The sequence below is a fragment of the Oryctolagus cuniculus genome, chromosome 15 (assembly GCF_051225735.1).
Source record: "Oryctolagus cuniculus isolate XC-2025 breed Fujian yellow rabbit chromosome 15, ASM5122573v1, whole genome shotgun sequence".
NCBI classification, from domain to species: Eukaryota; Metazoa; Chordata; class Mammalia; order Lagomorpha; family Leporidae; genus Oryctolagus; species Oryctolagus cuniculus.
The window spans coordinates 33,053,821-33,076,662 of record NC_142881.1 but is presented as its reverse complement, the minus strand read 5'-3'; the positions used below and the strand labels follow the sequence as shown (position 1 = coordinate 33,076,662).

Genomic DNA, 22,842 nt, shown 5'->3' with positions numbered 1-22,842 from the left:
CACACTCAATCTCTTTTTTGGCCAACAACTAGTTAAGATCACTTCGCTCTGAATATCTTTAAAACAGAGTAGAATTGAATCACTTCTAAGATCTCTTTCAATTATACATTTTTGGATCCCAATCAACAGAAAGTAACAGACAAAAGCTAAACAAAAACTATGAAGAAACTGACTGAAAGAAATGAAGAAGTACAAGAGAAAATCCACGGTGATGGCAGGAGAAGCAAAGAATCTCTTGCGGCAACATTATAGTGAAGACTATTCTCTTCATTAAGTTGTGTGTGGTTAAACAAGCCAAAGGGTATCCTCTTTCTTCTAGATAAAACCTCTATACACGAATGAGTTAATCTCTGTAAGGGCCAGCATTGTGATGGAGCAGGTAATGTCACTGTTGGTGACACTGGCATCCCAACTGTTCCACTTCCAATCCAGCTGCCTGTTAATGGCCTGAGAAAAAAAATCACTGGAAGATGGACCATATGTTTGGGCCCCTGACACCCATGTGGGAGAATCAGATGAAGCCCCTGGCTTCAGCCTGGACCAGCACTGGCCACAGCAACCACCAGGGAAGTGAACCAGTAGATGGTAGGTCTTTCTATCTTTCCCTCCTTCTGTGATCTAAATTTCAAAATAAATAAATTTTTAAAAAACAACAAAAGAAGTTCTATAATCACATTTGAAAGATCACACTTAGCAAGTCTCTCAGTTTAGACCTATAAATAAGATGGACTACTATTCATATTACATATGAATATATCTTGTTATATAATAAGAATCTGAAATATGAAAAGGCACGAATTTAATATATCTTAAATATTTTATTGTCAATTATATCTAAGTCTCACACATATGGAAGAGTAAATCCTGTCTCAATTTTTGCTTCTGACTGCTTTCTTAATTATTACAAGATTCATAAACCTAACATATTATAATAAAGATCTATTATTTTCCTGGTAATTTACAAGAACTTTAATTTGAAATAAGGATTAAAGAGAAACTGAAGAAAACACTCTTAGATGGTATCACATGGTCTGAAGGAGTGGTTTACATACTATTCCATGAAACCTTCAAGTCCTGCTCTGGAACTTCAGGAATTCCACAGGCATTTGATTTGAATAGCCTGTGAAAACAGCTTTAAAAAACCTTTTTTAAGCATTTGTAATAAAAACATATAGAGTTCTCTACCAAGTATTAACAAATTGGAGATACCATAAGTAAGTACTCACTTTCATGCAAAGCCTAGATTAAATTTTCTCCAGCTATCTCTGTGTATTTAATCAAGCTTCTAGAAAATGTATCATTGATGAGGAAGGCCTGTATGGTTACACTGGTCTTACATCCCTTCTCATCTCCATTCAGGCCTACACATACTTGCTTATTAGGATTTGTACAAGCACAGGCACTACTGCCACATGTGTATCACAGGCTATGAGCGGCAGCTGAAGTGATGGTACATTCTGCCTTCTGGGCATACAACAGGCAATAAAGGCTCCTTTAAGGTCTATCAAGACATTATCTACTGTTTAGCACTAAAAAAAACCTTCTTTCTTTTTGCATTTTTGTGCACATGATAAAAAATGTAAGCAGTTTTGTCAGAAATTGTTGGTGATTAAATTGTGAAACCAATTCCCTATTCCCTTATGTTCAGGCTCTGGATGAGTTTACTTGAGGAATTCTCTGAGATTTCAAGGCAAGCTGTTAAAAACATCACATAGAACTAATTAACTTGTGAAGTCAGGATATTTCTCAATACTGATAACCAAATAAATTGGTTGGTGATGAAGATGAACTGACCTGTTATTTATACTCCTAATTATTAGATTTGTAGTCATTACAACTCTATTGCTCTTTAAATTTAGGTGGTAAAATAGTGAATTTGAAAAATATATTTAGACTCCTAGAATCATGTTTACATCTGTTTTCTATACTGAGTTTCCAATGAAATTTAGCAGCTACAATAAAAAAAAAATTGATGTAAAAAAAAATGGTGGAAACCCTAGAATTCAAATTAATACAAGGCCCTCCCCAAGGCTCCTAGCCACTATTCATGGACCAGAGGACAGTGATAAAAAGGCAGTGGAGAGAAGATGTACATACTCCAGGTAGAGGTCTGTCTCCCCACTCTGCAAGAACAAGTTAGAACCAAGTACTGGCTATCAGCGCTTAGTACCCCAAAGATCTACCAAGTAGTCAGCTCTTCCCAACTTCAGCCAAAAATGTAGCTGTTACTTATTCTGTCTCTGCTTCCAGACTCACCTTTTATGAAATCTATGGTGTGAGTGGAATGGAAAGAAGAAAATCAGCCAATCATGAGTTATTTAGGAAATTTTAAGGGTGATGGATAGTAATGTTTATAGGTGATTCTTAAGAAACAAATCATTCTTTGTCACCATGCTTAAGCATTTCTTCAACATTTGCTCACAGTAGATCATTTCTAGTGTTCTTTTTTCAAATTCATATATTTCATGAATTTGTCTATTTAAAATTATTTAGCCTCTCTATTCAAGTATTTCCACTAGTGGATCTATTAATCAGAGCATCATCAACTCAAACACAAATCTATCTAAGAAGTCTATCTACTTCACCCAGATATTTTCAACATGTTAAAATGTAACTTGCCATTCTGTTTCTTGGGTTACTTCAGTACTCTACAGGAAGAAGCACTAGACTTGAAGTGAAATATTCATTCTAGGAAGTGAGCATTATCCTGATCCCAAAACCAGAAAAAAAATTATAAAAAACTATAGATCAGTGGCTTTCACAACATGCATGCAAAAAAGAACAAATTTCAGCAAACAGAATTCAACAATATATAAAATGATACTACATCATGACAAATTGAGGTTTATCAAGGAAGCAAAGACTGATTTAAGCTAGAAAATTAATAAATGGTATTCACTATATTATCAGACAAAAAGAAAAAGCATAGATCACCTCAAAAGATACAAAAAAGGCTGTTGCAAGATTCAGTCTCTAGTCCCAACTTAAAAAACTTAGCAAACTATAAGTAAGAAGGACTTTATCAACCTGATAAAGGGCACCCACTAAAATACTACAGTTAACATTTTACTTAATAGCAGAAGACTGAATGTCCACCCCCCCACCCAACCAAGACTGGGAACAGGGCTAGGATGTCTGCTCTCATCACTTGTATTCTAAATGCACTGGAGATTTATTCTGTGCAGTAACCCCAAGAAAAAGAAATGAAAGACATAGATAAGAAAGGAGAAGTAAAACTGTCTTTATTCAGAGACAATTTAATAATCTCTATCTCTATTTCAAAGTCTGAGTAAAGCAGCTAGGAATAATAAATGAATTTAACAATGTTGTGAGATGTAAAGTCAATATTCAAAACCAATTATTTTTCTCTATGTCAGGAATAAACAGTCAGAATTTGAAATTACAGACAGTATAAAAAATTAACAAAATACTTGAGGATAAATTCAACAAAAGATGGATAAAACCTTAGTACTAAAATCTATAAAACACTGCTAAGAAAAAGTAAGACACCTAAATAAGTTGATATGAATATACTGTGTTCATGAATCAAAACACTCAATATTGTTAGGAGGCCAATTCTTCCCCAAACTAGCTATAGATATATTCCATGCAATCCCATTCAAAATCACGAGCAGGCTTTTGGCATAAAACTGACAAGCTGATTCTTAACTTTGTATTGGAATATAAAGGATATAGAAAAGTTGAAACGACTTTGAAAAGAACTGATTTTAATACTTACAGAACAGTAATCAAAACAGCATGATATTGGCAAAAAAACAAGATAATTTTCCCAATGAAACAGAACAGAAAATGCAGAAATAGAGAACAGATGATCTTTTCAGGTCAGAGTCAAGAATTTTTGTCACTAAAGGATAGTATGTGGTAATGTCTTAATATTCTTTGTCACTGTTTAGTTACACATCTATCTACTATACTAATATTCTGGCCACACTTCCCTATCTTGTCCAACAAGATATAATACTTCCTTCTTTTGTTCTTCTAGTCTAGTAAAACCTAAAAAAAAGAGGAAGTAAAGTTATTCTAGCATTTTTATTTTAATCAATCCATATTGGCTCCTCATCTTAATTGCTTCCTGCCATTTAACAACAAATTTATATGAACAACAAGACTTTCTAACTAAAATAGCAAGGTACTCCTGGACAATCAATTGCCTTAGCTAACTAATCTCAGGCTTCACTCTCTTTTATCAGGGAATTATTCTTCTTAATTTCTTGTCAGAAAGTTACTTTACTTGACAAAAATTAAAAAGAGGGGAAATGGGATGAAACTATTCTTTTATTCTGTTATATCAGTAATCCCATGTAATGAGCTTTTGGACTTGCTGTGAAAATATCCTTACAGAATCCTTTTGTTCACCTTAGCACTTGTCAATAGTTCAACTAAGGTAATGGGAGTCTTAACACTATTTTTTATAAATTTTTATTATTCTTTGATGCCTGGAGGACTGGACTCTTCTCACCACTTTTGAGGAATATCCTTTTTAATCTCTGCTTATTACAAAGTAGTACCTACTCCACTAATTCTCATCTCCATTTTTTTCTTCACTGTGATAATTTCTGATTACATTTCATGAGTTTCATTTTGAGAATCTAAAATTCTCAAGCCATTTTCCCAGTTACAGCTTAAGACTTGGATCATGGGGGAACAGTTCTCTAAATATATGTGAAATCTGATTCCTAAAGTCTATAAAGTCTATAGCATACTTGTGATTATGTTAGATTCATCCCCAATAGGATGGGATGGCATGGCTCAACCACAGCCTTTATTACTTCTCCTTCATCAACTGTTCTACCCACTGAGAGCCAAATTATCAGTATGATAAGTAAAGGATTTATCAGGGAATGCTTTGTTGAATAATGTGTAGAACAGAAAGACCACTAGTTCCCATGCTATCTTGCCTCTGTGAGTTTAAAAATTCTGTAACTTCTCTGTCCCTTGAAAGACTACAATAACATCAAATTTAGTATCTGTGGGCTACAGCCCACAACTGATTTCATGCCTAAAACTCTTTTGCAAATCTTTCCTAATTCACACATAACTCTCATAGGACCAAAACCTAAATCATTCTTGGACAAATTTCCAAAGAAAAAGTTTTTATCTTCCCAGAATCAATCTAATTTCAAGTACATTCTAGTCTGTTCTCTGCAGTACTTCTGCCATCAAACTTCAAAATTCAGTTTCTCTTACATCTTCTTGTATTAGTCTCTTGACTGCAGGCATCATGTCTTAAACCTGGGACATTAGGTGTTAGTTCAGAATATCATCAAAACCCTCTACCAATGTGATGGAACAAAGATATTAGCCTCAGCCATTTCTTGTTCATTGTCCCAAAAGACAGATGAACATTAGAATGAATTCCTTGCTCTTGAATCTCAATTGGGTCTTACACCCTATTGCCTTCATACCCCAGCCCCCATGGCCACCTGAAAGATCAGTTCCAGAAATTCCCCTCTGCCTGCTGCCCCCTAGCCCCTGCCCCCCCATCCCTAGCCCTCCTAAAATATAAAAGGCCTGGCCCCTGGGGGTCAGGGGCCTTCTGCCACATGTTCAATGTGCAGGTGGGCAGTTGGTCACCCACCTCTGTGAATTTATTTTCTCTGAATAAATTCGGTCTGGCTGTAAATTCGTACACTGCCTCCTCTCTATTCTGCACCTAATTTTCCTAACATAGTAACCCATGTGAGGTGCACCAACCCGCAACTCTTTTCCTAACACAATGTTTCTTTTATTTGTATTGAGCTTCTAAGATTCCCTATTCAACAAGTTTGTCATGGATTTAATGGTTTTATGCGTAACTAGTGGAAAAGCTGGGGTATAAAGACAAATTTCACCCACTTACAATATTATCTCAGACTAGTTCTGGTAATAATAGCAGCATTCCACCCAAACTCCAGACCTCAAGTGGGCAAAATTCCTTTTTCTACTACCCTGCTAGGGCAAAGCAGAAGTTTAGTCACTAAGCTTAGATTAAGTCCTCAGTCATGGAAACTTTGATAAACAAACAAACAAACAAACAAAAACACCAGAAAATTCAAGCACAGATAACACAGAGAAAGGACTCAAAATCTCATAGATCAAAGGACTACAGGGATAGAAAGAGGTATGGCCTGGGGAAGAGCACACAGGAGGATCTGAAACTTGGGTATGCAGTTGTTAAGTGCACCTGGCTTTTCCAATACATGGTGAACCTTGGTCTGGGAAACTTGCAGCTAACAGAACCATCCCCAGATGCTGTGAACTGGAATCAGATAAATACACAGACTGGCTGCAAAACAGGACACATCAACCGGCTTACAATAAAGCCCTGGCACTGGAAATTTTCAAATCTCCAAATGATTACATTGTGTGCCTGGGGTTGAGAACCACTGAGTTTATAAGAATATACAACCACTTCCTTCATGTAACACACCAAACAACTAAAATTACAAATTTAAGTAGTTAAAGTGATTAATGAATAGCTAGGTTCACCACAAGTTCTTAAATTTTCACATTCTAAACAAGTTTTGATACTCTTAAGTGAGGAAAAACATGTCACACCATTGACCTGATTAAAACTTGAAGCCAATGTAATGCATTCCTTCATTAGGATGCAAATTAAGAACATGATATTGTAGGAACCTATTAAGCAGCCACATTTAATCTTTGATTCGCTAAGTTCAGTTTTATAAACTTTCTCTAGTTCAGTTTAGAGTTTAATACTATATTTTAACAATTATCAAAAGGGAGATTACACTGAATAATAATATTAAAAACTCCACTTACAAAGCGGCAAAATTTATAATATTAGTGAAACAAAGCAACTTGAAACTAGAATTTTAACCAATGCCAAATTCAAAACTCTCTGAGAAAAACTATAGCAGAATCAAAATTTTAACTTTTAAAGCATCATGAAAATAGTTTATTCAGCAGATTATCTTTAAGATATCTTTATATTACTTTGATGGCCTGGAATTACTATGAGGTAAACTTTTTCTAGTCAGAAAGTAATTAATGACTTTATCTTTTCCTTTTCCTAACAATTAGCACTTTGGCTTGAAAAAAAAATTCAATAAGGAAGCAAGTATTCATAACTAAAAATCATTAAATATTTAGTAAAAATACACATTCAACGTATCTTTAAAAAACCTGGACTATAAAAAAACCAAAATCACCTGGAATTTCTGTGAAACCATTTGATAACACTCATATAGAAAGAAAACTCAGACAAGATTAAAACTCAGGGGCCAGTGTTGTGTTGTAGCAGGTTAAAGCTGCCACCTGCAACACCAGTATCTCATATGGGTACCGGTTTGAATCTCAGTTGCTCCACTTCCAATCCAGCTCCCTGCTATTGTGCCTGGGAAAGCAGCAGCAGATGGCCCATGTGCTTGGGCCCCTGCACCCATGTGGCAGACCTGGATAAAGGTCTTGGCTTCTGACTTAAGTCTAGCCCAGCTCTGGCCATTGCAGCCATCTGGGAAGTGAACCAACAGAAGGAAGATCTCTGTCTCTCCCTCACCCTCTAACTCTAGTTCTACCATTAATTATCTGTATAACCTTGACTAAGTTATTTAGTCTCTCTTAAAAGTAGTACGATGGAGGCTGGCGCAGTGGCTCACTTGGTTAATCCCCTGCCTGTGGTGCAGGCATCCCATGTGGGCGCTGGGTTCTAGTCCCAGTTGCTCCTTTTCCAGTCCAGCTCTCTGCTGTGGCCCGGGAAGGCAGTGGAGGATGGCCCAGGTGCTTGGACCCTGCACCCGGATGGGAGACCAGGAAGAAGCACCTGGCTCCTGGCTTCGGATTGGCGTAATTCCAGCCGTGGAGGCCATTTTGGGGGTGAACCAACGGAAGGAAGACCTTTCTTTCTCTCTCACTGCCTAACTCTGTCAAATAAATAATAATAATAATAAAAGTAGAACCACCTGGTCACTTGCATTTGTGTGTGTGTGTATATATATGCACAAGGTATAACTAAGACTACTTTTTAATCCAGGTCTAAAATTCTGTTTCTAATAAAAAGGTAACAAGAAGAACTGGGATACTATGGATTAATTCTATTGAGAATCACTGTATCTGTGTTCTAGTTTTAATACATGAAAATAATCCTGGGGCTGGCATTATAGCACTGCAGGTTTAGACAATGCTTATGACACCAGCATCCCACGTAAGAGTAACTGGTTCTAGTCCTTGCTGCACTGCTTTTGATCCAGCTCTCTGCTAATGTGCCTGGGAAAGTAGCAAAAGATGGCCCTGGTACTTGGGCCCCTGCCATCCATGTGGGAGACCCAGATGGGGTTCCTGGCTCCTGGCTTCAGCCTGGCCCGGCCCTGGCTGTTGCAGCCTTTAGAGGAGTGAATCAGCTGATGGAAGATCTCTCCCTTTCCCTTTCAAATAAATAAATCTTAAAAGAAAAACAAACAAAAAAATAAAAAATAAAAAAATAAAAAACAGCTGTACTGGCAATGACATTCATGCTTCTTGATGTGTCACTATTCTTCCTCTAAAATATATTCACCACCTTCCCCCATTTCTGATGAAAAGCCGTAGTGCTCTCTTTCATCATAATTGAACTCAAGACTTCTACTTTACTGGCTTATAGAATCAAGAAAAAAAGGACAGCTATGGGTTTGAACTTAGTCAAAATTTTCTGGAGTTTAACAACAATAGTTTCCTGCTGACCTAATATTCCAGGGCTGAACAGTGACTGCCTAAAACTATTTTATAGAGTAGGTCTCATGTTACAATGTTCATACTCTTTCAGATTAAAAGTAAAATTTAATCAACTTACCATTGTTCCAAAAGGAATGGCTCTTGAAGCATGGTAATAAATGGCTATAAAATTGATGAAGAAGGCAGTGCCACACACCATAGCTGGGATAAGGAATGCCCCAATGAACATCTGCTTTATCCATCTTCTTCCTGAAAGAGAAGGGAAACTGAAAACCAGAACTAGACAGACACACATGAATTTTTTTTTTTTTGCCAGGCAGAATTAGACAGAGATAGAGATAGAGATAGAGATAGAGATAGAGATAGATAGAGAGAGAGAGAGAGAGAGAGAGAGCGAGAGCGAGAGCGAGAGCGAGCGCTACAGACAGTGGCTGCTACAGCCAGAGCTGTGCCGATCCAAAGCTAGGAGCCGGGTACTTCCTCCCGGTCTCCCATGCGGGTGCAGGGACCCAAGCACTTGGGCCATCCTCCACTGCACTCCTGGGCCACAGCATAGAGCTGAACTGGAAGAGGAGCAACCAGGACTAGTACCCGGCGCCCCAACCAGGACTAGAACTCGGGGTGCCGGTGCCACAGGTGAAGGATTGGCCAAGTGAGCCACGGCACCAGTGCACTTTTTTTTTAAAGACTTATTTATTTATTTGAAAGGCAGAGATAGAAAGAGAGTTAGTCTTCCATCTGCTGGTTCATTCCCCAAATTGCTGAAATGGGTGGAGCTGGGCCAATCCGGAGCCAGGAGCTCCTTTTGGGTCTTCAGAGTGGGTGTAGGGGCCCAAGGATTTGGGCCATCTTCTACTGCTTCCCCAGGCCATAGCAGAGAGCTGCATTGGAAGTGGAGCAGCCAGGACTTGAACTGGCACCTATATGGATTGCTAGCACTGCAGGCGGTGGCTTTACCCGCTATGCCACAGCGCAGGCTCCACATTGATGTTTAAAATGTAATTACTTAGTATCAAATTATTTACTTAAAATTTTAATATAGAATGCAAAATTTGATATCCTAATGATTGTTTCAAAACTAATAAATACCAGTCCAGTTCTGTGGGCACATGTAACAGAAACACAACTTGTAAAGTCAACCAGTTGTACAGGAAAAAGGGCTATGACCTGTACTAAAATACTCTGATCTTTTGTCCTAATCGTGCTACCAAAATGTTGTGAACTTTGGTAAACCATTGAATCTCTCTGGGCTACAAGCAGGCCTAAACAGGAGTTTCAGAAGTATTACTTGGAGGCCCAGCATTGTGGCACAGCGGGTAAAGCCATCACCTGCAGTGCTAGCATCCCATTTGGGTTCCATTTCGAGTCCTGGCTGCTCCACTTCCAATGCAGCTCTCTGCTGTGGCCTGGGAAAGCAGTAGAAGATGCCCAAGCCCTTGGGCCCCTGCACCTGTGTGCGAGACCTGGAAGAAGCTCCTGGCTTAGGATTGGCACAGCTCCAGCCATTGTGGCCATCTGGGGAGTGAACCAGCAGATGGAAGACCTCTCTCTCTCTCTCTCTCTCTCTTTCTCTCTGCCTCTATAACTTTGCCTTTCAAATAAATAAATCTTTATATAAAAAAAAGTATTAGAATTCCAGAGCTTGTTGCCATGCCCATGAAGTTACTGATGAAAGAAAATCCCAGGATTCCTGACCCTGCTTCAACCAGAACAATTCTATTTTCAACAGTTTTATGCATTAGAGTTTGGAGTCAGAGGATGGAATGAGATTACAGTGTTTCAGAAACAAGTGTAAACACTGCTGGGTTAAACATTCTCTAAAGGCACTCAGTTCTATAATTATAGATATGTGTATCCATGTTTTAAAAGGAAAAGAAAAGGGGCTGACACTGTCTCGAAAGAAGCTAAGCTTCTGCCTGCGATGCCAACAACCCTGTGGGCACCAGTTCATGTCCCAGATGCTCCTCTTCCAATCCAGCTCTCTGCCAAGGCCTGGGAAAGCAGTAGGTTTCATGATGACAACTACATGTGAACAGCTTTAAAAATAGCTTTTCAAAATATTTTTATGGTGCTGGTGCTGTGGCATAGCAGGTAAACTGCTGGCTGCGGTGCCAGCATCCCATATGGGCACTGGTTCAAGTCCTGGCTGCTCTACTTACTATCCAGCTCCCTGCTAATGTGTGTGGGAAAGCCAGTGGAAAATGGCCCAAGTGCTTGGGCCCCTACACCCACATGGGAGACCTAGAAGAAGCTCCTGGCTCCTGGTTTTGGATCAGTCCAGCTCCAGCTGTTGTGGCCTAAATTTAGGGGAGTGAACCATCGGATAGAAAACCTTTCTCTCTGTCTCTCTCTCTCGCTGATTGTAACTCTACCTCTGAAATAAATAAAATCTTTAAAAGGAAAAGAAAACAATGTGTTTCATGAGCTGTTGCTCAGTGATTCAAACTACAGATTTGTAACTGGATTATAAATAGACTTTTTTTACTGTATTTTTGTATCTCCATGCATTGCCACAATTCTATATAATGATCACATATTATTCAAATAATCATCGAAAGAATTTTAACTTGCATAATGAAAAATTTTACATCATGTTTAAATAAACGAGGAGAGCAACAAGGATCTGTATTTCCATTACAGCAAAGTAAACACAGAAGTGCACCATAGGTGTAAAACAATTTCATATAGCTTAGGAAATGTAAAGAATTGCACTGGATCATAACTTAAAAATGCAACCTCACAATCACAAGCTGTAGGGATCCAAAGAGAAAAGTGTCACAAGAAAGACAAGCAATATCCTAACTTTTGTTTTCTCCTAAAGAACTTTATATAGATCATTTTAAACATTGGTCTCATTGAACTGCTACTCCAAATCTTAACATTCCTCCAGAAAAACTTTCAGTCTGTTCTTTTCCCTCTATTTCATTTCCTTTTCAGGCAATTCAAGAACCCTTCCTTTCCAACTAATATCAAGCATATGAAAAATAACACTAAAAAGGCTAGCCATTAAAGTATTATTCTTAGTTAATTCCAACTCTGTCCTGTCATTTTCTTTTTCTGCATTCTCCATCAACTTTCCAGAATCAGGCGTGTTCTTAAAAAAAAAAAAAAAAAAAAAAAGTCCTTATCCAACTCCGTTCCTCCTTTTTCCCCTCACATACTCTAAGAGCCCCACGCACATTCCACTGGGTACAGTCAACAGCCAAAGCATCCACATTACTGTGCTTCCTACTGTTCCTCACTCCCCTGGAGACTGTACTGAAGTTCCAGGCTATCCCTGGCTTCAAATTGGTTCTAGAGCATTATTCAGTGTACTGCAGACAACATGATCTTGAGCTTCACTGTAATTCAAATCCTGAGATAACCAAAAAATTCTTGATTCCCCATGTTGACTTCTACATTAACCCATTTTCAAGGAATAGCTCAGACAAATTATCAGGGCATGATCAGACCCCCTCAGGGGACTATAAATCAGAATATAATCTTCAGATTATACATCATATGATTTGATTCTCCTAGACCTCAGCATAAACTGTGAAAACCTTCAAGTGTACATGAGGTAAAAGGAAGTTTAGGTGGGTGTTCTTAACTTACAATGAGACTAAAAGCAAATTTATGTACAGGTTTTGAATAAATTTCCTCTTTAAATAAATTTGCTTCTGCTGTGGAAACTTTTTATGGGTTTAATAAACTGTAAAATTTCTACTCTAATGAGTTTCCAGGTCAAAATCAAAGGAGTCACCTTAGGTCTATTTGTTTCCTCAGGATTCAATCCTATTTGATAGGACTCATTTCCCATATCTGGAAGTAGAATTTAGAGACTGAATACTAACAGTCAGGAATTCATAATGATGCTCCCTTAGGCAATCCAAAGAATTATCTATACTGAAGATCTAGTAGGAGCAATAAAAAAAAAAAAAAATCAATGGTAATCCACGATATCCTGAAAGAATTTAAAATGATCCTATACTCTAATTTCCTATAACCTGTAAGCCTTCCTGGTTTACTAAAAGATAGGATCCCCTAATGCTGACACCACTTTGGATGGGCTGTAAAACATTACCTTAAGATGTCTCCATTCTTGCAAATATAGTTTTGAAATCTTTCAACAAGCATTCATTCATAAACTAAAATATGCAAGTCTACTATTTTCAATACTTTTCTGACAAAGAATATTGTAAGGAAAACAAAGGAACTTCAAGACTACTGAAAGTCATCACAGGAAGACAACACCTGAGCACAGCGCCCCTGAATCATCCATGAACTATCCCCATCATTTCTAGGTCACTGTAGCAAAGGAGCAAGGGGATGACGAAGACCTCCTAGCAAGAGACCATGATACAGATAACAAATGTTTGCAGTGTCTTTTGATAAACATTTAAGTCAACAGGAACAGCTGCCTCTCCTATTTTGCTTCCACTGTCCAAAAACTTTCCCCACAAGCCATTATGTATACCTTTATATTCGTCTATAAGGTTATATGCTCTGTGGAGGCCTTACACATAGCTATACTACCCATTTTAAATTCCAAGTACCTCACAGTGAAATACTAGCACCTATAAGGAAAATAGACTGATAATTCCTAAGTTACCTCCTTGTCTAGCATATAGACTTCCACCAAAATAACCATTCACTGGAGATGTAGCAGCATAGACAAATATGGCTGTACTGAGCATGGATCCCCTCCTAAAAAGAGAAAAAATATAGGTGATAAATTAAAACCAAAGATTTAATGAAAACATCATATACTTCAAGAAAAATTTAATAGAAACACAAAAATATCACATTCTAGACTGTAAAAGACCTCAAAATGTTCTCTAATGAATGATTTTCTAGTTAAAATATACTTAAATTATACAGGGTGATCCTAATTTTTTCTAATCTGCAGTTAAATTTCATAATAAACTAATATTTCACATTTCTTTGGCAAAAATATTACAAACTGGTGCTAAAACTTTTCACAACCCTGTAAACCAACTCTATCACATGAGAAAGAATATTCACCTACTTCAAAAAAAACCTAGAATATTCCTTTCCTTTTTAAAATAATTTTATTTTTTAAAATTTGTTATTAATACAAACAGAACAGATTTCATGTAGCTCATAGATACAATTCTAAGAAAATAATGCTTTTGTCCTCCTCTTTTCTTTTTTTTCTTGTAATTATTTTGATAATATTTTTAATTCACTTTATAATCATGGGCTTAATCCTCTAGAATATTCTTTTTCATAACTTGATTCACCTGCTTAAGATTCTTGCCTGTTAACAGAAATAAAATGAAGTGGGATCATTTATATTAAATGCTATTATTTTAAATTGTACAACACTAATACTTTCTCTATTTGGTTTCCCTTACATTGTTAAAAATTGTGTTTTTAAAAAATCTATAGGTCCACAGTCAACACTAAGTCAGAACAACAATCCCTAACCTCTTACTCCTCTAATAATGTCATCTACAAAATTCAGATCAACCCACCTATTGAGTAAAACTGGAAAAAATATTTGAAAATGTCTAGTTGCATAGGGAAATATTAAAATTGATGACAGTATCAATATCACTGATACCACTTGCCGTAATACAGAGATGTACTTATTAGCCAACTGTATATTAGTCTTGAAATATGTAGCAAGTTTCTGCTCAACTATGCTCACTTCCTTAAAATGGATGACAGTGACAACACCGTGGTATTTCATTTCTGTCAATAGGTAGCTAAACAAATGTAATATAAGAAGTTGTCATTCCCGCGTTTAAAACGCAACAAATCTCAGCCAGTTTTAAAACTCAAATTTTTTTCCCCCAAGAACCCAATTAACAATGCTTCCTGTAGAGATCTTCTGGTTTTGGGAGGTAAATGACAAGTACTAATTTAGTCAACTATGAAATTCTTATACTTCTTACAAAGAATCTAATTGGATCTTCAACTTTAAAAGAAAAATGCCTATTAACCTCCCTAAACAGTTTTAGAAACAAAGTAATCTCTGCTCACATCTCTAATGGAACATAACCTTTATAACCAACCAAAACGTTCAGGAATGCTCATAAATTTTCACGTTACAGAAAAATACACTTATAGCTAAAGATTACTATTCACTATTTAATTTGTCTGCAATGAAATTTATTGTATTTAAATTCTAAGATAATTTAAATAACCAAATATTTAATGATGATTGATTCAGAGGGTTCCAATAATTTAAACCACTCAAGAACAGAAACATCATAAAGTATATGCACTTACTCTGTATATAAATCTTCTATCATTGCAACAATGATAACAATGAGAGATACAGCAAATATCTGACATCCAGAACCAATGAGAGAGGAAAATATCAGTGGGTGACTTGAGGGTCTAAATACATCTCCATGCACCTGTTTCCATCCATATTCATCTCCTAGGTCTCTATCCTATATATAAATATATTTTTACAGAGAAAAGAAAAAAATTTAAAATTAAATGAAAATATAGTTGTTTAAAAAACATTGCAGCTATAATTTACCACCCTCCAAATTTATAGCTATTTAAAGGGATTTAAATATTGAGAAAAGAAATTTCAGTTTAAAATAATCCCTGTCTTAAAAACTGATGTTAGTATTGAAGTTCAGGAAGGTGATTCCTGGTTGTGATGAGAGAATCTCAAAGAATGAAAAAAGAAAAGATTTGGGAGCAGAAAGAAAAGGTCAATGGGGCTAGCACTGTGGCACAACAGGGTAAGCAGCTGCCTGTGACACCAGCATCCCGAATCAGATCACTGGTTCGAGTCCTGGAGCTGTGCTTCCAATCCATCTCTCTGCTAATATGCCTGGGAAAGAAACAGCAGATGACACAAGTGCCTGGGCCCCTGCCACAATGAGGGAGATCTGGATGGAGTTCCAGCCTCTTGACTTTGACCTTGCCTAGTCCTGGCCATCGTGGCCATTTGAGAGTGAACCAAAGGACAGATCTCTTTCTCCGTCATTCTGCCTTTCAAATAATTAATTAAATATTTTGAAAACTGAAAATTTTTAAATATTTTCTTTATTGAAATGGTCAAATTGACAGAACAGTATACTGACTTTCTTGTTATTTTCACACACCATCCTTGACATTCTTATCAGACTGTGGCCTAAATAAAACTGGGACCAGAGAGAGGGAAAACGAATAACAGTTCCCACACCAGTATATGCCCTAAAAACATAATGTACTTATAGACTAGAATTTAACAAAACATATGGGGAAAATATCAAAGTTTTAATTTAATTGTATATAGTATTTTTAAAAAAAGAACTCAATTTTCACTTTTCAACCCTAGTAAGCAAGTGTTCCTAAAACAGTTTCCTAAGGAATGGCAGTCGTAAAGAAATTCTCTTTTGGTGGGGGAGACGCACACCTGATGAGATTTGTTTGAGACGCGCCAAATATTTTATCTACCCTCTGATTCTTTACAATATAGTTTAGCATATTAACATTTAAATTTTGTAACTACTTCCCAAACTAATTTAATATTGGAGAATACCCACTTAGAACAGCCATTAATACTCTATAGAATGTATCTCTGTTCTATAATATAGTAAAAGAACTAAGAAGACAAACCTTTTCTCTCAACCCTCTAAATTAAATGTCAATTGATCCTTCTACCTGCTCCCTGAATTTTATGCAACGATTCTCAGGACCAGAAAGAGATTAATATTAACCTAATCAAAAGCTCTGAAAAACTAAAAAGTTTGTTTGATGTATCCTTAACTTGGTGGCAAAACTTGGCTTCAACTAATAATATGATTTATACTATTCATTGATAGATAGGATGAACACTCACATGTTATGCTGAAAAAATTAATGTATCTGATTACAGGGCATGGTCTCAAGACTCCACGGAGGGTTTTATACCTTTCCGAAATCTGAAAATTCTGAACTCTGAAAATTCTGAACTCTGAAAATTCACCTGGCCTCAAGCACTTCAGACAACAAAGAATGACTTTCAATCCAACATTCAAAATAATAATGAATTAAGCTGCTTTTATAAACATAACATAAAATGTTCACCATGTCATCCATTTCTTCCTCTTTACTGTACCGGGCATAATCTTTTCTTAAAGTTCTCATTAAAATCATTGAAACTAGGCCCACCAAGAAGATCACCATCATGAAGGAGTTGAAAATGGAAAACCAATGAATCTAAAACAAAACAAAATAAAATGTTATCAACATAAAATGACAAAATTCATAGGTTTCATTATGACAACTATACATTAACATCTTTAAAAATAACTTTTCAAAATCTTTTTACTGGGCCGGTGCTGTGGCATAGTGGGTAAAGCCTCTGGCTGTGGTGCAGGCATCCCATATGAGCACCGGTTCAAGTCCTGGCCGCTCCACTTCTGATCCAGCTCCCTGCTAATGTGCCTGGGAAAGCCAGTGGAAAATGGCCCAAGTGCTTGGGCCCCTGAACCCATGTGGGAGACCCAGAAGAAGCTCCTGGCTCCTGGCTTCAGACCAGTGCAGTTCTAGTTGTTGTGGCCATTTGGGGAGTGAATCAGCGAATGGAAGATCTCTCTCTGTCTCTCTCTTTCTGTAACTCTTCTTTTCAAGCCTGGAACTCCATCTGGGGTCTCCCAAGTTGGGGGCAGGGACACAAGTACTTGGGCCATTCTCTGATTTTCCAGGCACATAAAGCAGGGAGCTAGATCAGAAGTGGAGCATCCTGGGGTGTGGCGCCGTGGCAAACTTTGGTTAATCTTCGGCCTGAGGTGCCAGCATCCCATGTAGGCGCTGGGTTCTAGTCCCAGTTGCTCTTCTTCCAGTCCAGCTCTCTGCTGTGGCCCGGGAGGGCAGTGGAGGATGGCCCAAGTGCTTGGGCCCCTGCACCCACATGAGAGACCAGGAGGAAGCACCTGGCTCCTGGCTTTGGATTGGCGCAGCGTCGGCCGTGGCGGCCATTTTGGGGGTGAACCAACGGAAGGAAGACCTTTCTCTCTGTCTTTATCTGTAACTCTGTCAAATAAATAAATAAATAAATCTTTAAAAAAAAAAAAAAAGAAGTAGAGCATCCAAGATTCGAACAGGTGCTCTTAGGGGATGCCAGCATCACAGGTGGCAGCTTAACCCACTGTGCCATCACACCAGCCCTGAGACTAGCTTGTTTTCTTTTTTTACAGTAAATTTCCATTCATCAGAAATATTATACAAGCTTTCACAATCAAATTTACTGTACAATTTGACTGGGGCTGGTGCAGCCACCTTCTGCAGTGCCAGCATCCCATATGGGTGCCGGTTCAATACCCTGTTGCTCCACTTCTGATCCAGCTCTCTGCTATAGCCTGGGAAAGCAGTAGAGGATGGCCCAAGTCCTTGGGCCCCTGCACCTACGTGGGAGACCCAGAGGAAGCTCCTGGCTCTGGATTGGCGCAGCTCCAGCCATTGCAGCCAATTGGGGAGTGAACCAGTGGATGAAAGACCTCTCTATCTCTCTCTCTCTGCCTCTCCTTCTCTCTCTGTGTAACTCTGAATTTTAAATAAATAAATACATTTTTTAAAAATATACAATTTGACCATATAAACATGCTATTCAGTATCGTATAAAATGAGCACGGGCATCAAAGTGGTCTGGGTTTTAACCAAGGTTCTGCCAATTCTCATCTGAAAAATGTGTAAGGCAAATCACATAATAATATATACAAAAATTATGACATCATGTCTGGCACGAAACAGCAGATAATAAATGTTAGCTCCGTACAAACCTATAACCCTTAAAAATGAGGACCAAATCATCATGGTCGGTTGATATGGACTAAGGCCACCTTCCTTGAACAGTGTGCTTCACTTGCTCACAGTTGGTTCATCCTCTCTACCCCTTAAGGTCCTCAATGTTCTCAAAGCTCTTGGCTTTGATTTCATGTGTACATTAATCACAACTTATATACATATTCTGGTTCTTCATCACAAGGTATATCTCTGAGTGCATCTCAGAACCCAGTGCATCTTACTTGAACTAGGTCTGTGGCACTGCCCAGTTATTCTTTTATGAATATTCCATTCCCAGAAGATCCTTAGAGGCAGTTCCAGAATTTCTCTTCACTCTTCAAAGCCTCAAAGTCACCCTTTCTCTTGCCTTCGCTTGAAGCAGATTAGCATAACTTCTATCAGCCAGCATAACGTGACTCTCTTCACTTATCCTCCTAGCCTGTCACTCCTCCTGTCAATCTCCTATGGCACATCATAAACACTAAACAAATTTCGAAGTTACTGTTATCACTATTATTATCTGTGAAAATGTTCCCCTGCTGTTTTGTACCCTCACATTATTCAGATCTTCTCAACACCCTCCTTCCAATGTCAACACTTTTCCAATCAGACTACTGCTCCATTTCTTGCTCTAAAGCACATTGCAATTTCCCTTTGGTCCCACTGAAACATCTCTCAAAGGCCTGCAATGAATTTCTAACCCAATTCAGTAGTCCGTTATCTGCCTAACCCTCCTTGATCTCTCTGCCACCCTGACCCTCAACGCTACACCATCCTTCTTCACTGACTGCAGCTTCTCCTGTTTCTACCGGTTCATCCCACCCTTTGGGAACTGCCTGCCCCCAAAGCTCCCCTCTTGGTACTCTGCTGTGACCTCTTTAGGCTCTTGGAACTTTCAACCAGTGTTCTAATGACAACACCCTCCATTCCTAAATGCCCAACCTGCTCCTAATCTCTAACTTTCTTTCTCATTTTTCAGACTTCTGCTAACAACAATAGTTTCCACTTGAATGCCTTCCTGAAATTTCAAACTCAGCTTCCCAAAAGCAAACTCATAACATGTCACGTGTGAACATTTGGCTTTGGAAATTCAGAATTAGCTCTGGTTCTTGCTTCTCCTTAATGACTTCATAGGTAACAATTATTGACTTCTATTTTCCTTCAAAAATGTCTCCTGTATCTCTCCCTTTCTCTCTATTCCTACACCATCATCTCATACATTGACTGTTCTAATGGCTTCCTAGTTGGCTAGTTTGTGTGTGTCTTTGTCCTCCCCTTCGATCCTGTAAAAAGTTACCAAGAAAAATCTTTCTGAAACACATTCATATATCACTCCCCTATGCTAACACTTACAGTGACACATCTTAAAATGCATCCCATAGCAGAGTGCCTGGGTTGGAGTCCTGGCTCCACTCCTGACTCCAGCTTCCTGCTAACATACACCCTGGGAGGCAGTGATGATGCTCAAGTACGTGGGTTCCTGCCACCCACATAAGTGACCTGGACTGAGTTCCTACCTCCTGGCTTCACCTGGCCCAGCCCCAGCTGTTGCAAGCATTTCAGGAGTAAACCAAGGATGGGATCACGTTCTTTCTCTCATCATCTCTCACTCTTCTGTAGATGTGTGGGGGAAGGGGCTACCTTTCAAATAAATTACAAATTAAAACATTTTTAAATCTTAATTTTTTTTTTTTTTGACAGGCAGAGTGGATAGTGAGAGAGAGAGACAGAGAGAAAGGTCTTCCTTTTGCCGTTGGTTCACCCTCCAATGGCCGCCGTGGCCGGCGCGCTGCGCCCAGTGCACCGTGCTGATCCGATGGCAGGAGCCAGGTACTTATCCTGGTCTCCCATGGGGTACAGGGCCCAAGCATTTGAGCCATCCTCCACTGCACTCCCTGGCCACAGCAGAGAGCTGGCCTGGAAGAGGGGCAACCGGGACAGAATGCGGCGCCCCAACCGGGACTAGAACCCGGTGTGCCGGGCGCCGCTCCAGGTGGAGGATTAACCTATTGAGCCGCGGTGCTGGCCTAAATCTTATTTTTCTCCAGTATTTAATACTTCCTGAAATAGGGCTACCTCACCTTATCTAATCAATCTTTCATTCCATTATATTCTATATTCCAGTCAGGCCTATACCTCCTCAATGACCGACAAGCACAGCATACTCACTTCCATCTCTGTGTTTTCTCATAATTTCTTCTCTCACAGGATGTGCTCCTATTCACTTTATAAATTCTAACTAGTCTCTAATTCCAACTCATGTACTCTTTCCTCCATAAAACCTCATAGGTACAAGACTCTACTTCTCATAGACATCCTCTTGCTCTAACCTTCCACACATACATACATAGAAAACTGAACATATGGACATACTATCTTATGTAATCAGGATAGATTTTTAACTTGGGCTACTCTGTTGAGGCTGTGCACTATGATAAAGGGCTCCAGGCCCTCTTACCTACCCTGAGGCATCAGGGATAAACTCTTCCTGAAAAAAGGAGAGAGTCAATGCCACTTCATAAGAGCATTCTTTCATTCACTCTATTTATTTATTGACCACCTACTGAAATTATAAAGGAAACAATGAATACATTATATTTTAAAATGTTTTCCCCAAAAAGGTTATAAAACTTTATTATAAAAGTATCACTTAAGATTTATAAGGGTAGTTAGTAACGATTGGCTTTTCCAGGGCTGGCATCATGGCATAGCAAACAAAGCTGCCGCCTGTGGTACTGGCATCCCATATGGGTGCTGGTGCGAATCACAGCTGTTCCATTTCCAATCCAACTCGCCTGGGGAAGGAGTGAAAGATGGTCCAAGAACTTGGGCCCCTGCACCCACATGGGAGACCCAGAAGAAGCTCCTGGCTCCTGGTTTCAGATCAGTGCAGCTCTGGCCACCTAGGGAGTGAATCAGCAGATGGAAGGCATCCCTCTCTCTCTGCCTCTGCCTTTCTGTAACTCTGCCTTTCAAGTAAATAAATAAATCTTAAAAAAAAAAGGGGGGGGGGGTGGCGCTGTGGTGTAGTGGGTAAAGCCACTGCCTGCAGTGCCAGCATCCCATATGGGCGCCAGTTTGAGTCCAGGCTGCTCCACTTCCGATCCCGCTCTCTGCTATGGCCTGGGAAAGCAGTGGAAGATCGCCCAAGTTCTTGGGCCCCTGCATCCGCGTAAGACCCAGAAAAAGCTCCTGGCTTCAGATCGGCACAGCTGCAGCAGTTGCGGCCAACTAGGGAGTGAACCAATGGATGGAAAACCTCTTTCTCTCTCTCTGCCTCTCCTCTCTCTCTCTATGCAACTCTCACTTTCAAATAAATAATTCTAAAAAAAAAAAAAGAAAGAAAGAAATATATATATAAAATGTTAGGCTTTTCCAAAGATTTGGTTTTGCTTCTATACTGGGAAATTAATAATAACTCAGAAGAGGTCAAGAGGGGGAAAAACATGACTCTTATCATTAAACTGTTAAAGACAATAGAAGTTTTGCATAGTTACTATGCAGTAATGAGAGATACGACATAAATGCTAATATTTATAACAAGGCTCTCTTCTATTTTCTAAGACACAAACTTGATAGCAATACCTGTTATAATGCACCACCAATAACTTGACATTTTATAATATTCTTTTATTCTAAGATTATGAATTTTTTTTTGACAGGCAGAGTGGACAGTGAGAGAGAGAGACAAAGAGAAAGGTATGAAATTTATTTTGGGGGAAAACATTTTTATAATTATTGCATCAGGGAAACCATTTCTCGAAAACAATAAAGAAACCGGACATCACAAAGGGGTAACTAACCCTAGTAACTGCTGCACTCCAGCACCCCCTAGTGTTGATAATCCTAGAGCAGCACCTTGAATTTGTCATAAGTTTAGGACACAATAATTAACCACACCAATAGTGCTGCCTCTTACTGAGAACCAGCTATGTGCAAAACACCAAAGTAGGTGCTTCAGGCCATATATTATCAAAGTGAAATTTCCCCACAACCCTGTAAAGTATTACAGTCCCTGCTTAACTACTGAGGAAAACAGGAGGTGGAGACCTGGTCATTTAGCCGAGTTTGAATCTGGTTTAGCTCCTATGCTGTGTTTTCAGCCACTAGACTAGAAACAGTCCCTATACTTACATAGTAAGTCCCTACACTTACATAGTAGATTCCATCCCCTCTCACCTACAAAAGGAAAACACTGCACATGTTTCCCATCGCTCCTGTACACTGTCAGTTTTTGGCAGTCTGCTGAACCCTGCCGGCATATTTACTTAATATGCTTCTTTAATCTTAAAAAAAATAATTCCTGTCTCCATCTTCCCTACCAGCTACTGCACTATTTCTTTGCTCCATTTAGCAGCCAATCTCCTCACAGGTCTGTACTTGTTGTCTCCAATTTCTTTCCTGTCAATCTTCACAGTAGCTCCATTCAGATTTTGCCCCACCACTACACAGAAA

The 22,842-nt window shown here is 38.7% G+C and overlaps 1 protein-coding gene across 1 annotated transcript in view; it reads right to left on the bottom strand.

Moving 5' to 3' along the window:
* Positions 1-22,842, bottom strand: part of TM9SF3 (transmembrane 9 superfamily member 3) — a 75,516-nt gene that overhangs the window by 22,317 nt on the left and 30,357 nt on the right. The window contains exons 6-9 of the mRNA XM_070057481.2: positions 16,690-16,821; positions 14,908-15,074; positions 13,262-13,356; positions 8,789-8,919 (exon numbers count right to left, since the gene is read on the bottom strand). Coding sequence (XP_069913582.1) covers positions 8,789-8,919; positions 13,262-13,356; positions 14,908-15,074; positions 16,690-16,821 — 525 coding nt within the window. The remainder of the gene's footprint in view (positions 1-8,788; positions 8,920-13,261; positions 13,357-14,907; positions 15,075-16,689; positions 16,822-22,842) is intronic.